The sequence below is a fragment of the Arachis stenosperma genome, chromosome 3 (assembly GCF_014773155.1).
Source record: "Arachis stenosperma cultivar V10309 chromosome 3, arast.V10309.gnm1.PFL2, whole genome shotgun sequence".
NCBI classification, from domain to species: Eukaryota; Viridiplantae; Streptophyta; class Magnoliopsida; order Fabales; family Fabaceae; genus Arachis; species Arachis stenosperma.
Window position 1 is genome coordinate 6,188,244 of NC_080379.1, and position 13,929 is coordinate 6,202,172.

General features: G+C 30.0%; 1 protein-coding gene across 1 annotated transcript; it reads right to left on the minus strand.

The window, feature by feature from the left end:
* Positions 1-5,745: 5,745 nt before the first annotated feature.
* On the minus strand, positions 5,746-6,836 carry LOC130969684 (glycine-rich protein 2-like). Its single transcript, XM_057895531.1, has one exon. It carries the CDS (start codon positions 6,718-6,720, stop codon positions 6,136-6,138), a length of 585 nt encoding a protein of 194 aa, XP_057751514.1. The 5' UTR covers positions 6,721-6,836; the 3' UTR covers positions 5,746-6,135.
* Between the last annotated feature and the right edge of the window lie 7,093 nt (positions 6,837-13,929).

Below are 13,929 nucleotides of genomic sequence, written 5' to 3' on the forward strand. Positions count from 1 at the left end.
GCTTCTTTCTTTGGTTTCGGCTTAGCTCCAAACTGGTTCTCTTATTCATTGATAGTTATATTTTTATCTTTATTATTTGCTTTTCCCTGAATGGAAAAAGACAGGAGTAACCAAAGTATTCTTCTTGGGACTCGGAGCCTTGTATATATATGAATTAACAAGTAGGTGTTTAGCAATCCCCTAAACAAGTTCTAAAGATATTTGAGTTGATGATATTGACATACAACATGAATGATCATTTTGATGTTGGAAAAATATTTTTCATAATTATATACTAGTTGCTATAAACTTGTGGCTTGATGTAATTATAAATAGGTTTTACAGAGATACTTAAAAAAAAGACTTGAGCCTTATGTAATATTCAAGTTTAATTTAATTTTAATATCTATATGCATCTAATTACTAATGCTACTTCGATAAGATAACTACTTTTTATATTGAAGGGGTAAATGATCATTAGAAAAAAAAACAGAAACGATTAGACTATTATATAAAATATTTTACACAGTCTATATATCAAAATTAAACTTTATAGTCTATTCAAGTGTAATCTTTACTAGTTGTTAACTCTTTTTACATTTGAAATTGAAAATAATTTAGTTGCATGAATAATTAAGAAAAAATATGTAATATAACATTATTCTATTGAAGATAACTATTTTGAATAAAGTAACAAATTAAACATTAAGCAAAGCAATAGATTTTGTTGATCTTCTTTTCCTTTCGTTACTAGCAATTTCAATTCAATTACCGGAAAGAGTTAAAACTTTTAAATATATTTTTTGAGTCTAACTAGAGACCTAACTACTATAATTTAATATCAGCTAACTTTTTTTGGAACGACCTTTAACTAGTATTAATCACAAGTTCACAACACTCACCCGTCTAATGTTTCCTCAGCTAAATCTAATCTCAAACTCGGATACACATATTGCAAGACAAAGATCAGAGACCCTCGTTCTAGTGAAAATCTCTCTGACGCATTAATAAAAATTTTGTTAAGTAAAACTTAGATAAAAATTTGTCAACTATCATATTATATAATTATTCTACAAATTATACCATGGTTTGAATTTAGTTAAGAAAAGTGTGAAAATAAAAAAATTATAATAGTGTGATGTACTGGACTGTAACCGGTAAAAGACATAACACCTTTGTGAATTGTGAGTTGGTGTATAATAACTAATATGTCAGGCGTTCCATTTCCCACAAAAAAAAAAAACTTACATGATGACATCTTCATATTAAAATAACATTGTGAATTCTTAAATAATTAATCAAATATATTTAGTTTAAACATATCAATTTATTTAATGATTCAGAATATTATTTTTATGTAAAGATATCATCATGAAAGTATTTACAAAACAAAATCTCTTTTAATTGTCTGATTAGATAAAATTTTACTATGTGATATTAGAAATTATATGGTTATATAGAGATATCTTCATCCAATTAAAATAGAAAGACCACAGGAGCTTAGTATTAATGCATATCAAGATGATGATGTTGGTTATCAATAGTATATTAGATAAAAAAAAGAAAAAAATGTTTATTCCTAAAAACTGAGTTTGATCATTATGTAGAAAAAAATGTTCATCATCTAACTCTTATTTTTAATATTTTAGCTTGGTAAAAAATTAATAGAATTAGGTTTTTGAATTTTTTTTACATAAGTGATCGTATAATTACTACTCATCGTGGTATTCATGAAGAAATAATGGAACTCTTATGTATAATCAAATTAGTTGTAGACAACACATCATAAAAGAGGTTATTTATATTTTCAATAATTTTAATTTGTTTATATTAATGTTAAAATTATATATTGATTGATTTATAAATAAAATTATTGTATTTAATTTTTAGGTGAAAATTTTGATTATTAAACTACACATGAAGATGATGATGCTTCTGAATTGAGAAAAGAGTAATGATGCAATAATTTGGAGTTGTAAGAAGAGTGACATGATATTCATTTTATTTGTTATTTTGATTTTAGTAAGGATTTGATGATCTTGCTATTTGTACTTTTATATTGGATTCTATTATGATTTTGTCGTTTTAAATTTTATTTTGGACTAAGTTTTTTTTATTTTCTGTATATGAAATATAGAATGATTAAATTTTATATTTGATTAAAAAAATAATAATCTTTCTACGAGTAGAGTCAAATAGAATAAAATTAAGACTTTTAGAGTGTGGATAGAATTAGAATGGAAAGATTTTTAACCTACTAGTATTGGGTTTTAAGAAAGTTTTTTTTTCTCGAAAAAGCTCTGCATACATGTATTTTTTACATGGTTGTTAACCAAGTAATTTTCTCGACACACGCGTCCCCCACCCCCTCACTCATTTGTCATACATGCGCTACATATAACGTGTCGCAACCTAAAACTTTGCTCAACGTAAACCTTCTGCTGCAACATAAACCTCCTCCTGCTCGCGTTCTTCCTTATTGATCTGCATTATCTTCGTCGTTCTCCTCTGGTCGCGTTCATCTTCTCGTTTTCTTATTTCGATCTGGTTATGTTGCATTTATCTTCTTCCTATTCTTCTTCGTTTTCTTCTTCGATCTGCACTTCTGAATCGAAACAATAAATGACTGAACTTCAAATCAGGAGAGCGATTTGGATTACTCTTCTGAAATGAATCAAACTGACAAAGTTTGGATTATTCAATTTTGAATCGAATTAAATGGACGGAGGTGTACTGAATTGAATTGAATTGATAATATGTAAATTGTAGGCAGAGTTATTTGAATTTGATTTTATATAATGGAGTATGTTTCGTTCACTCAGTACTATACAATTGTTTCACCATGAGTACTGTGTTCGGTTCATTCTGTAAAAAGCTGTTTGAATTTGATTTTATATAATGGATTATATTTTGTTCACTCCGTACTATACAATTGTATTGTGTTTGATTCACCATGAGTACTGTGTTCGGTTCACTATGAGTACTGTGTTCGGTTTACCATGAGTACTGTATTCGGTTCATTCTACACTATTCAAAACTCTTCTTCTTCACCTTCTATTGCTTCTTCACCAGAGAGAGAAGGAGAAAAAGACAAAAAATACAACAGCAATAACAACAAAAGAATGACGATAGGATTTCAGGGTTTAGGGTTTTAGGGTTTAGGGTTTATGGGTTCAGAGTTCAGTGAATAGGGGTTCAGTGTGTTTCAAACTTGCGGTCGCCCCGTGTATTAATTTCGGTTCACCGTGTTCATGGTTGAGGGTTTAGGGTTTAGGGGTCTAGGGTTTAGGGTTCAGGGTTTTAGGTTTTACGGTAGGATTCAGGATTTAGGGTTTATGGTTTAGCATTTAGGGTTCGTTCACTCAATACTATACAATTGTATTGTGTTCGGTTCACCATGAGTACTATGTTCGGTTCACTATGAGTACTGTGTTCAGTTCACCATGAGTACTGTGTTCGGTTCATTCTGCACTATTCAAAACTCTTCTTCTTCACCTTCTACTGCTTCTTCACCAGGGAGAGAAGGAGGAAAAGACAAAAAAATACAGCAACAACAACAACAACAAAAGAATGATGATAAGGAGAAAACACGTGAAGAAGAAAGAACACGAAAAAGGAGGAGAAGGAAGAACGCAAAGAAGAAGAAGACGTTCTATGCGTAAACGAGCGTGAAAAGAAGAAGAAGAAGAAGAAGCACAGAAGAAGAAGAAGAAGAAGCATGGGGAGAAGCGTTGGGTAAGAGCGATTTCGTGTGTATTGAGCACGTATTTTACGTTTCATTTATTGGCATTGGATTTTTTTTGTGTTAGGCCAACTTGATTACATGGTTACATGAATGTGTAACATTCCTTTTTTTTTTTTTTTTTTGGGATATGAAGAAAGTTTCAAGCCTGCAGGTAAAGTTAGAATGAAATCCAAATTCTACCTTATCATTGTTAACCCTGTTATAAGCACTAGACGAAGACTTTGCAGGAGAGATTCAAAGTTCTAAACAGGTTCTTTTTTCTTTGGTCGTGGAAAGTTCTGAATAGGTTAGATGTAAAAGCTTACAGTTTTTCTTTTATTTGAAGAGGACAAGGGCCCAAAAAACGTACCTAGTTTCTACATTGTGTTGAACGAGACTAACAGGAAACGGGAAATATAATGCACTAAAAAGTAAGCCCAAATTGACAGGCCTCAAAGGACATGGATTGGATTAAATCTGGGAAGAACCCAATGACGCATTCGACTTCCAATAATTCATTAAAGAAACCGAAATACTAAGCCTTACAAAACGAGTTCATGGGCTATTCTTCTTGGGGTTATATCAGATATGTTGCCTCGGTCCAAAACAGATTGAGTGCTTTCAAGGGTAGTGCTAGGGTGAAATTTGGAAACATCGAAGTTTTTTAGTTTGAAGGCTTTTTATTTATTTATTTTTCTTTTTATGAGAGTAGACGTGATACTTATCCGTTACTCCGTTAGCATTTAGCAATATTTCGTCTCTCTTAAAATCAAATACAGTTAAGATTCTTACTTTAATTTGCTTTCAAACACAAACAAGCCAAGTTAGATAATTAGATTTTATAATAATAATAATAATAATAACAACAACAATAAATTTAGTTTATATGCACTTCCGTTAAAATAAAAGTAACTATTATAAGTCTTACTTTCTCATATTATTCGAAAAATAAAATTTTTCCCAAATCAAACCTATGTCTTTAGTTACATAATATACATCTCTGGCATAGTTAATTGATTGGCTCATGAAATGAAAAATAAGGGATGCGCGGAAGCTTAAACCTTTTCAGAAACCGGCAGTGCTATATCCCTTAAATTATTCAGTGCGAATTGATAACGAAATAAAATAATATCCTATTGCGATTAGATCAACAATTCATAATTTTCAACTAACTATACAAAATCGCACTGCACATAATATCATTCAAGTGAAAAAAAAACAACAAGCTCCACATCAACTGTTAGATTGAACAATACTGGGATTAGTTTAACAATCCACAAATTTCAATAGTCAGATTTGAATAAAACAAAAAACAACGAACTCCACATCATTGGTCAGATTTCCTTCAAATTCTTTCATACCAACAACCATTATGTAACCTGTGGTTATATAATAAATACTAATTGTGGAACGCACATTCAGTAAGGAAAAAACATGAAATTTGATATAACAAAGTACACTATTTAAGAGACGATTTATTCTCAACAACCTGAACGAAATATTTAGGCAAAATTGAACTAAATATTCTCATCAATCATCAAACAAGAAGGCATTATTAAAAAGCAAACTAGAAATCAATACTGCAGCTAGCATCAAGTTGGATTTCACCAGCTGGTATTTAGCTTCTGGATTCAATCAATGCTAATAGTAGCAATAGATAATGGACAATGATCAAAACAGAACCATAACAAAAACAAATTAATTGATGAATAACAAAGCATTTTGGTTATTAGGAAACAATACTTAAATTCATTGTTTGAGCTCTGATTAGCATCCCAGAAAACATACTCGAAGCACACAGGCATACAAATCAGCAATATATTCAATTTTTTCTGTATGTGCATTCACACCAAATAAGTGAAATAACAGTAAAAATTAAGGGCTTAAAACAATGTTGGTAGGACTTCATTCTTCAGTACCATTAATTCACAAAATCAATACCAACACATCACCAGATCTCACAGCAAAAGTTCAAAGCAAATCACCAACACCACATGATCAAAAATATAAAAAGCATTGAATCAATCTGGCACCCACAACAATTATAGAAACTAAACCACATGTTCCAGCATGAGCAAAAGTAATTTCAAATCTTGTTCACCATGTCTTAACCAGGCTCGGAAACAGAGAGCCATACATGCAAATGATTTCACAACTTGACAAAAAAATTAAAGAGAGCTCCTCCGTTTCCCGAATCCGAACAAAACGAAACACCTAATTTGATTGTAATATTAAGAAACCAGAGTTGCCAAGCACATAATCTAACAGATCCATCATCAAAATAGATAAAACCCTAACATAAAAACTCGGAAATTAAAATCGAGAAACCACCCCCCAACAAAACGCAAATCATTGAAAACCCTTCTACCCATTCTCTATGTCAAACGCAAAAAGTAATGAGCAGACACATTAAAACATCATACGTTCTATTTTCAGCGAGAGCCTGTTGGGCAGTCCCTTGCAAAATGACCAGAATCCCCACAGTTGTAGCAGCTTCCGCCACCACCGCCGCCGCCTCCACCGTACCTGCCACCACCGCCGCCGCCTCCCTGGGTGCAATCCCTGGCCATGTGACCCATCCCACCGCAGCTGTAGCAAGCGCCGCCACCACCGCCTCCTCCTCCGTATCCACCACCACCATATCCACCTCCGCCACGGCCTCCACCGCGACCACCGCCGCCATAGCCTCCTCCACCACCATATCCACCACCATAGCCGCCGCCTCCGCCTCGTCCACCGCCGTAACTCCTTCCACCACCTCCGCCACCGCCTCCACCACGGCGACTCCCCTGAACGTTAGAGCCATCAGGTCCAGTGACATCAACGGCCTTCGTGCGTCCATCAGGATCGGACTCTATGGCGAACTCAACGGACTCACCCTCGGCGAGGCTGCGAAACCCTTCGGATCGAATCGAAGATTGATGAACAAAGAGTTCTTCGCCGCCATCGTCGGGGGTTATGAAACCGAAACCCTTCTGGTCATTGAACCACTTCACCTTACCGCAAACCCTACTCATTCTCACACACACAAAACTCACTCTGATTTTGATTTTGATTTTGGGAGAATAAGGGTTTCGCACAGGGGAATGGGGCAAAACGGTGCTGTTTTATATCCGCAGCTCGGTTATTGGGACCGACACGTCAGCATGTGAAGGGTGAAAATCACTCCTTGCTGTATCAGGGCTTTATTGGGCTTTGTGGGCCCCCAATTGCCGTTTCATTTTTAAAAGAAATTTGGGTGCTCCAGATTTGGATTTGTTGATCGTGTGGTGGGGGGTGTGGCCTATTGGTTCGTGATGTGTTCTGGGTCGTTGGATTTCTGGGTTGTACCGTCCGAAAACGTGATTGATGGCACTGGCGCCAGAGTGCAGTGGTCAACGCTGCTTCTTCTTTTTCGATTTTGAATGAAGAATGGAGTTAAATAAGTGTGAAGTTTTCTATTTACTCTCTTACGCTGTTTATCACTGTTCCCCAAAATATCTTTCTCCCACGCAGTTAGGTTATGAGTTTCCCTCACCCGCAAACTACTCTTATTTTATACAAATTATTGATTTATTTCTCATTTTCGCAATTTATAAGCAAAACTAAAAATGTATTTTACTTTAATTTAAAGTCACTGACAATAAAATTGTTTATTAAAGTAGAACAAATTTTACTTTAAATAAAATATAGAAAAAAATAAAACTAATAAAAATTTAAATTTTATGTTTTAATTTAAATAGGTTACTTTCATAAACTTATAACTTTAAAACGAAATAATTAACGTTTTGTTAAATTCGTTAAAATCTAAAAAATTATTATCAATTTTTTATATTGAAAAATTAATAAATACCATTATCAAAATACTTGTTATATATTTATTTTTATTAATTAAATGATAATAATTTTTTAATTATTTTATAAATTATATATCGTATAAATTTAATTAATCTCTTTATATTATTATATTGGAACTCTCTTTTATTTCTAAATGTAAAAAAAAAAAAATCATATTTTAACTCTTGTGATACTTTATATTAATTTTTTAAATCGTATAAGATAATAATTTTTTAGAAGCTAATAAATGAAAAGATATTTTGTAAGAAATTATTAAACACGTTATTTTAAATTCGTAAAATTGCACATTTTTTAAATTTTGAATTAAAATACAAAATTTAAATTTTTTATTTTATTGATTTTGTTAATTTTTATATCTGTTTATACTTGGACCTAAAACAGTCGAACTCAATTCGACTCAACCAATGGCTCTTGTGAAAAGAGAGCTCACCTATCCTAACTAGATATAAGTGGGTCGAAATCGAATCGCTTGAATTTGGGTTTCGTAATATGAATTTCGACTACATTTGAAGAGCAAGTTAGATGTTTTTTTACTACTCAAGTTATCACTTTTAAGGTGATAACCAAATCAAGTAATTGTTCATTATTAATAGAAGAGAGTCACTACAGTAATCACTAGAATTTTTGCTAATTTAAAGTCAGAGCAAGAGAACCTAGCTAGCATGAGTCACCACTCGCCAGATGAGCTTGGACCTTGAAAATTGAACTTAACATGAAAACGAAAACGATCCAATACCAAAATTAAAACAGGATGATTTGTTTTCTACTGACTTCTACTATAAACTCGTTCTGAGTAACACATATCATTTAAAAAGAAAATAAAAATGAAAATTCGTATTAATATCCTGGAATAAACTAATGATAAAAAAAAAAAGTTAAATACTAAAAGTATGTGACACTTAACAGTAAACATATACAAATAAGTGTTTCTTAAAAAAAAAACTAACAAGGCTTTGAAACCATATTTTCAAGGCGATTTTAGTCGCATAATTAACCTATACATATTAGTTACTTTTCCAGTTTTCCACCAAGGGCAACAATCCCAAAAAATGAATCTTACCCTAAAATTCATCTCATATAAACAGATTAAAGAGAAGAATGATGAAGCATCTATGTGGTTGCTAAATCCACACGGCAAAGGGGGCAAGTAGATTTTCCACTATGAAGCCAAGAGTAAAGACAAGAAGAATGAAACTGATGAGGACACAATCCAAGAGGTTGAATCAACTCCCCATCCTTAAACACTTCCATGCAAATAGAGCATTCAAGTGGGGAGCATCCACTGCTTTTATCTTCAACAACAAAGCTCTTAACCGGTGGCAACACCCTCAAAGCTTTCCTACCCATAGTTATAACAGCAGAATCACCATTGAATTGCAGCCTTGTTTGATGTTCTCTCTGATGAGCCATTAATCTTACAATATGATCCATCACAATAGTATCTCTTATCTGCCTCCTCTCTTCTGTTTCTGTTGTTGATGCCTCTGGGACTCTGCTTCTCTCATCAATCAGTGTTTTTAACAGTGACCCAACAATGCTAAAGAAAATATATAAGATCAACGTCGCCAGGGAAGACAATAATACCATGAGATTTGATTCCTCTGTGAACATGGAAGTCACCACAAGAGAGATGAGTAGGATTGGAAAAATAAAAAAAGGGTGAACAACAAAAAATTTCATTGTTGGAGATCGAGATAGAAAGAATCACAATGCAGGGTACTAGACAATACATATTTATAGTTTCAGGTTTTAATTTATCCAAATCTTTTTAAACCCAATTCTTTAGTTATTCTGTTATCTTTCACCTTAACTTTATTAACGGCTTCTCATATTTTTTATTTTTTATATTATTTTTTATCCAATTATATTTTTTGCTGTTGGTTTTAAATATTTGAGTCATCTTTTATGAAAGATAATATTTGAAATTTTCTTAAATTATTTAATATGATACATATTTATTTCTTAACGGTTATATTTTAGGAAAAGTCTAGGAACAAGCAATTTTGGTGTTTTTTGGCCAACACTTAATTATAAAAAAAAAAGTGAGTGATTTCTCACCATCTCACACCATTAAAAATATTATTGATGGCTAATTGATGGTTACAAAATACCAAAGTTGCTGCCCCTAACATTCCTCAATATTTTATATGAAATATTGTGATTATTTCTATACCGTAATTATATTATATAAGGTTTCTTCTTAATAGACTCTCCTAAACACATAAATTACATAATGAAATTCTATTCATATTTTTGTAAAAAAATTAGCATAAAAATATTTAACATTATTAATTGCTGAATCAAAATGTAAAGATGTCAATAAATAGAGAGAAAAATAAAGACTAAATAAAGTAACTTGATTTACATAACACTTTAAATTTTAGTTTAAATAATTTTGAGATATAAAAAATAACACTTCATTTAGAAAGATAAAATAGATTAATACATAACTAAGGGGGAAAAAAACAGAGTAGGTTAGGTTGCGAGAAATAGATATAGATGATATACAATAACAAATAATTAAATTTGAAATGCAATGATACTTGTGATTGTCTTGTGTTATAAATTTATAAATTTCAAAATAGATTGACTTAAGTTTATATATATTAGATTTTTATTAGAGATGGAAAATTAGGCATTAAATTTGTATCTGCATAGTCACCAAAAAAAATTTGTATCTGCATAAAAAAATATTTAATTTTTAATCCTAAGATGGATTTATTGAGGCAGGTAATACTAGTCCATGATCCTCGGCCATTCAAACCGCGTTCAGCTTTTGGCATAAAATATACGATAACAACAATTTTAATAAATTAAATCAAACATATTTATAACAATATTGTAGAATAATGATATGCAACGTACGGATACTTCATATAAAAATAGTTCATCTTTTTCCATATTATACATAATAGTATTTTTATCCATAATAATATTATAAAAATATAAATTTTTTAAAATTATGATCCATTTTATTCTGACAGTATAGATTATGTATGGCATAAAAAATTTATAAAATCAAATTATTTTTACAAAAAAAATTGTAGGTTGACAAAAGTCTCCGACTAAAAAGACCAATATATCTGTAGATAAAAAATTAAATAATAAAATTTTTAGTTATTAATTTTATATGAAAAATCTAATTTTTTATTAATAATTAATTTTAATATTCGTTATCTAAAATTTAAAACAATTTAACGTGTATATTTTTATATTTAATTAGATATTAACTGTTAAGTCTGTTGTACAAATAGAAATAATTAATTTTTATACTTGCTAATTAAAAATAATATTTTTTCTCTATGTATATAAAAATATAATTAGATATTAGTATAAAAAAATTATACTTATAGTTATAAAATTAATTCAAAATTAATTTTTTAAAAATAATTGAATCTTGATTCTAACTTTTAATTATAACATTAGTATTCTTCTAAATTATATGTAATAAATATTTGAAAGAAGAGAAATAAAAATATAGACAAAAAAGATAAACGGTGAAAATTTAAAAGTAAATAAAAAACTAAAAAATTATGTATATAATAAGAATAATAATATTTTTTATTTAAATTATATTATTTTGTTAGTTTTGTTTTCTGTAAAAGAGAAAGATAGAAAAAATAGAAAGTGAGAGAAAAGAGAGAAAAAGATAAGGATAAAGAATGAAAGTAAGAGTGAGAATTTGTTAATTTTGGAAGAAAAAATTTTATTTTAATTGTAAAAACATATCATATGACATATTTTAATTTCTCAAATTATTAATATAAAATATAAATTATATATAGAATAAAAATAGTAGAGAGAAATAGAAAAATGGAGAGAGATAGATGAGAGAATTTAAGAAGGGAGTTTATTAATTTTGAAAAAAAATATTTTCTCTCAATTTTTATAAGAGAGTGTTATGTGACACATTTGATTATTAAATTCGATAGTAATGTATGATACATAATATAGGTATATTTTAATTTCAATTTTAATATTTTAATTTTAATTTTAATTTTAATTTTAATGCAATTAAAGAATGTCATGTTATACATTTTGATTGTGGCATTTACGTTGGTCCCTCCTAATGTTTGTTTAACACAATTGTATTTTTTTTTTTTGCAAAAACACCCTTAGTCTATTATTACAACATCAGTACTATATCTCTTATTTATTATAAGAATAATCCAATATTACTTATTTACCATTATATCCCAATTTTTTTATCGGGCCAATTAAAATTATATTAATGACTAATTTAACAAAATACCAGAAAATCTGAAACCTCTTAGGGTTCATATGGAGCACGCATCTAATAATGGAGGTAGCAATGGCGGCTGAGACGGTGATAATGGAAGCAGCAATGACAGTTCAGACGGTGGTACAAGAGAAGTGCGATCATCGATAAGTCCTCTCTAATGCATGAATATTGTATTTTATCACATAGTTTCTTCTTCCTTCCACATTAATGGTTCCTGTTCATTTTTTCATAAATTTAAATCTATTTCTTGTACATAATTGTGGATATTTTTTGCTTGGACATTAATGTTTCTTCTTCCTTTTGTATTTTTAATCGATATTGAGTTTGATAGCATAAGGGAGATTGTTTCTACATTTTAAACGCTTTCTTCTATTTTACTTATTTTAGAATTTAATAAATTAAAAAAATATATAGAATCAGAATAGTGCTATTATTTTCATGTTAGTGGTCTCTACACTTTGATTTATTAGAATACTATTTATTTTATATTTTTTTGGTTGCAAATAAAATTGCTGAGCATGATCTTGAAGTGGATGATAAAATGAAAAAAAAGAGTATTTTTTGATGAGATGATAGAAGAGTCAGATGATACAGAGAAATTTTAAAGAATGTATCAAGATAAAATTAAGCAAAAAGCTGTGAATTCTGAGAATTTAGGGGAGCAAAAATTTCAAGCAATGTTTGATGGGAACAATTTTTCACATAAGGTAGATGAATTATATCGAATAGAAGTATTGAAAATATTGCCATGGTTGATTTTTTGAACATAGGTGCTCATGAGATGAAATGTTTTCATTTTCTTAATCTTCAGATAGCATTTGATTTCTATAACTATTATGCAAAATCTATTGGTTTTGGTGCTAGAAAAAGTAAGACTTGAAAAAATAAGCAAAGGAGAATATGTGAAGCAATTATTCATGTGCTTTCGTGAGGGATTTAGACCAGAGAAATATTATAATATGAAAAACAGAAAAAGAGAGCCAAAATCTAAGACTTGTTGTGGTTGCCCGGCTAGGTTTGTAGTTTGTTTTGTGGCTTACACTGGAAGATAGCATGTGGCTTTGTTTGTTGAATCGCACAATCATAATTGCCTTGATCTTAGGTTAGTTGGTTTCCTTCCTACACATAGAAAAATGGCAGAAGTTGATGCTAGTCAAATGAACAGCATGAAGGATGTAGGCATTAGCACACTCCATATATATGCTATGTTAGCTAATCAAGCAGGTGGTTATGAAAATGTTAATTATACCTTAAGGGATATGTATAATAAGATTGCTAGGGGAAAGCGTCATGTCCTAGGGATATATATAAAAAATATTTTATTCTATTATAAAATATAAAACTATTTTAACACATTTATTATAACGAGTTTGACTATCTCATAAGTTTGATTTATTAAAACTGTATTTGTGAGCTCCTTTGAACTAAACTCATTAATAGTTTAAGAAATTGGATCCATATATTAGTGAGTGAAACTTGAATAAAAATTGATTTAACTGGTTGGCTCATAACTTGACTTAATGTATATATGCATGTATATTGCTTATTTGAGTTAATATATGCTATCTTCGTCAGATTTGAGCCATTTCGTAAGTTTAAACCAACTCTATATTTTTTTATAAGCTAAATTTAAAAATAATCAGGGATATTTCTAGGATTTTTCATAAAGACATGAATTAACTATTAAAATCAACCAAGTTATCATATAAGAGAACACCCTTCACTCAAAAATAAAGAGATTTCATTATTCTCATTAATGAACTCTTTAAAAAAAACTCTGACAATTTTTTTATTATACAAGCACATGTTATATTTATCACAACTATCTCCAGAGGCATTCAAATTTTTAATACAAATTTTCTCACTCAATTCTAGTAAAACCAATTCTAGTAAAATTACTTTTTTTTATTATTGTTCTAACCATAGTGCTAACATTATTTTCTATATGGTCCGAGCATATTTTGAGCTATAAATAGTCTTCCTAAGATTCTATTTATTTTATTTTTTCATTAGTTTCACAATCATTTCCCCCGTAAGCATAAAAATAAAATAAATGAGTGAATACAAGCTATTCGATACATAAAATAGGACAATATATGCCATACTTAAGATTAAACTGAGTAAAAATTGACATCATACTAAATAA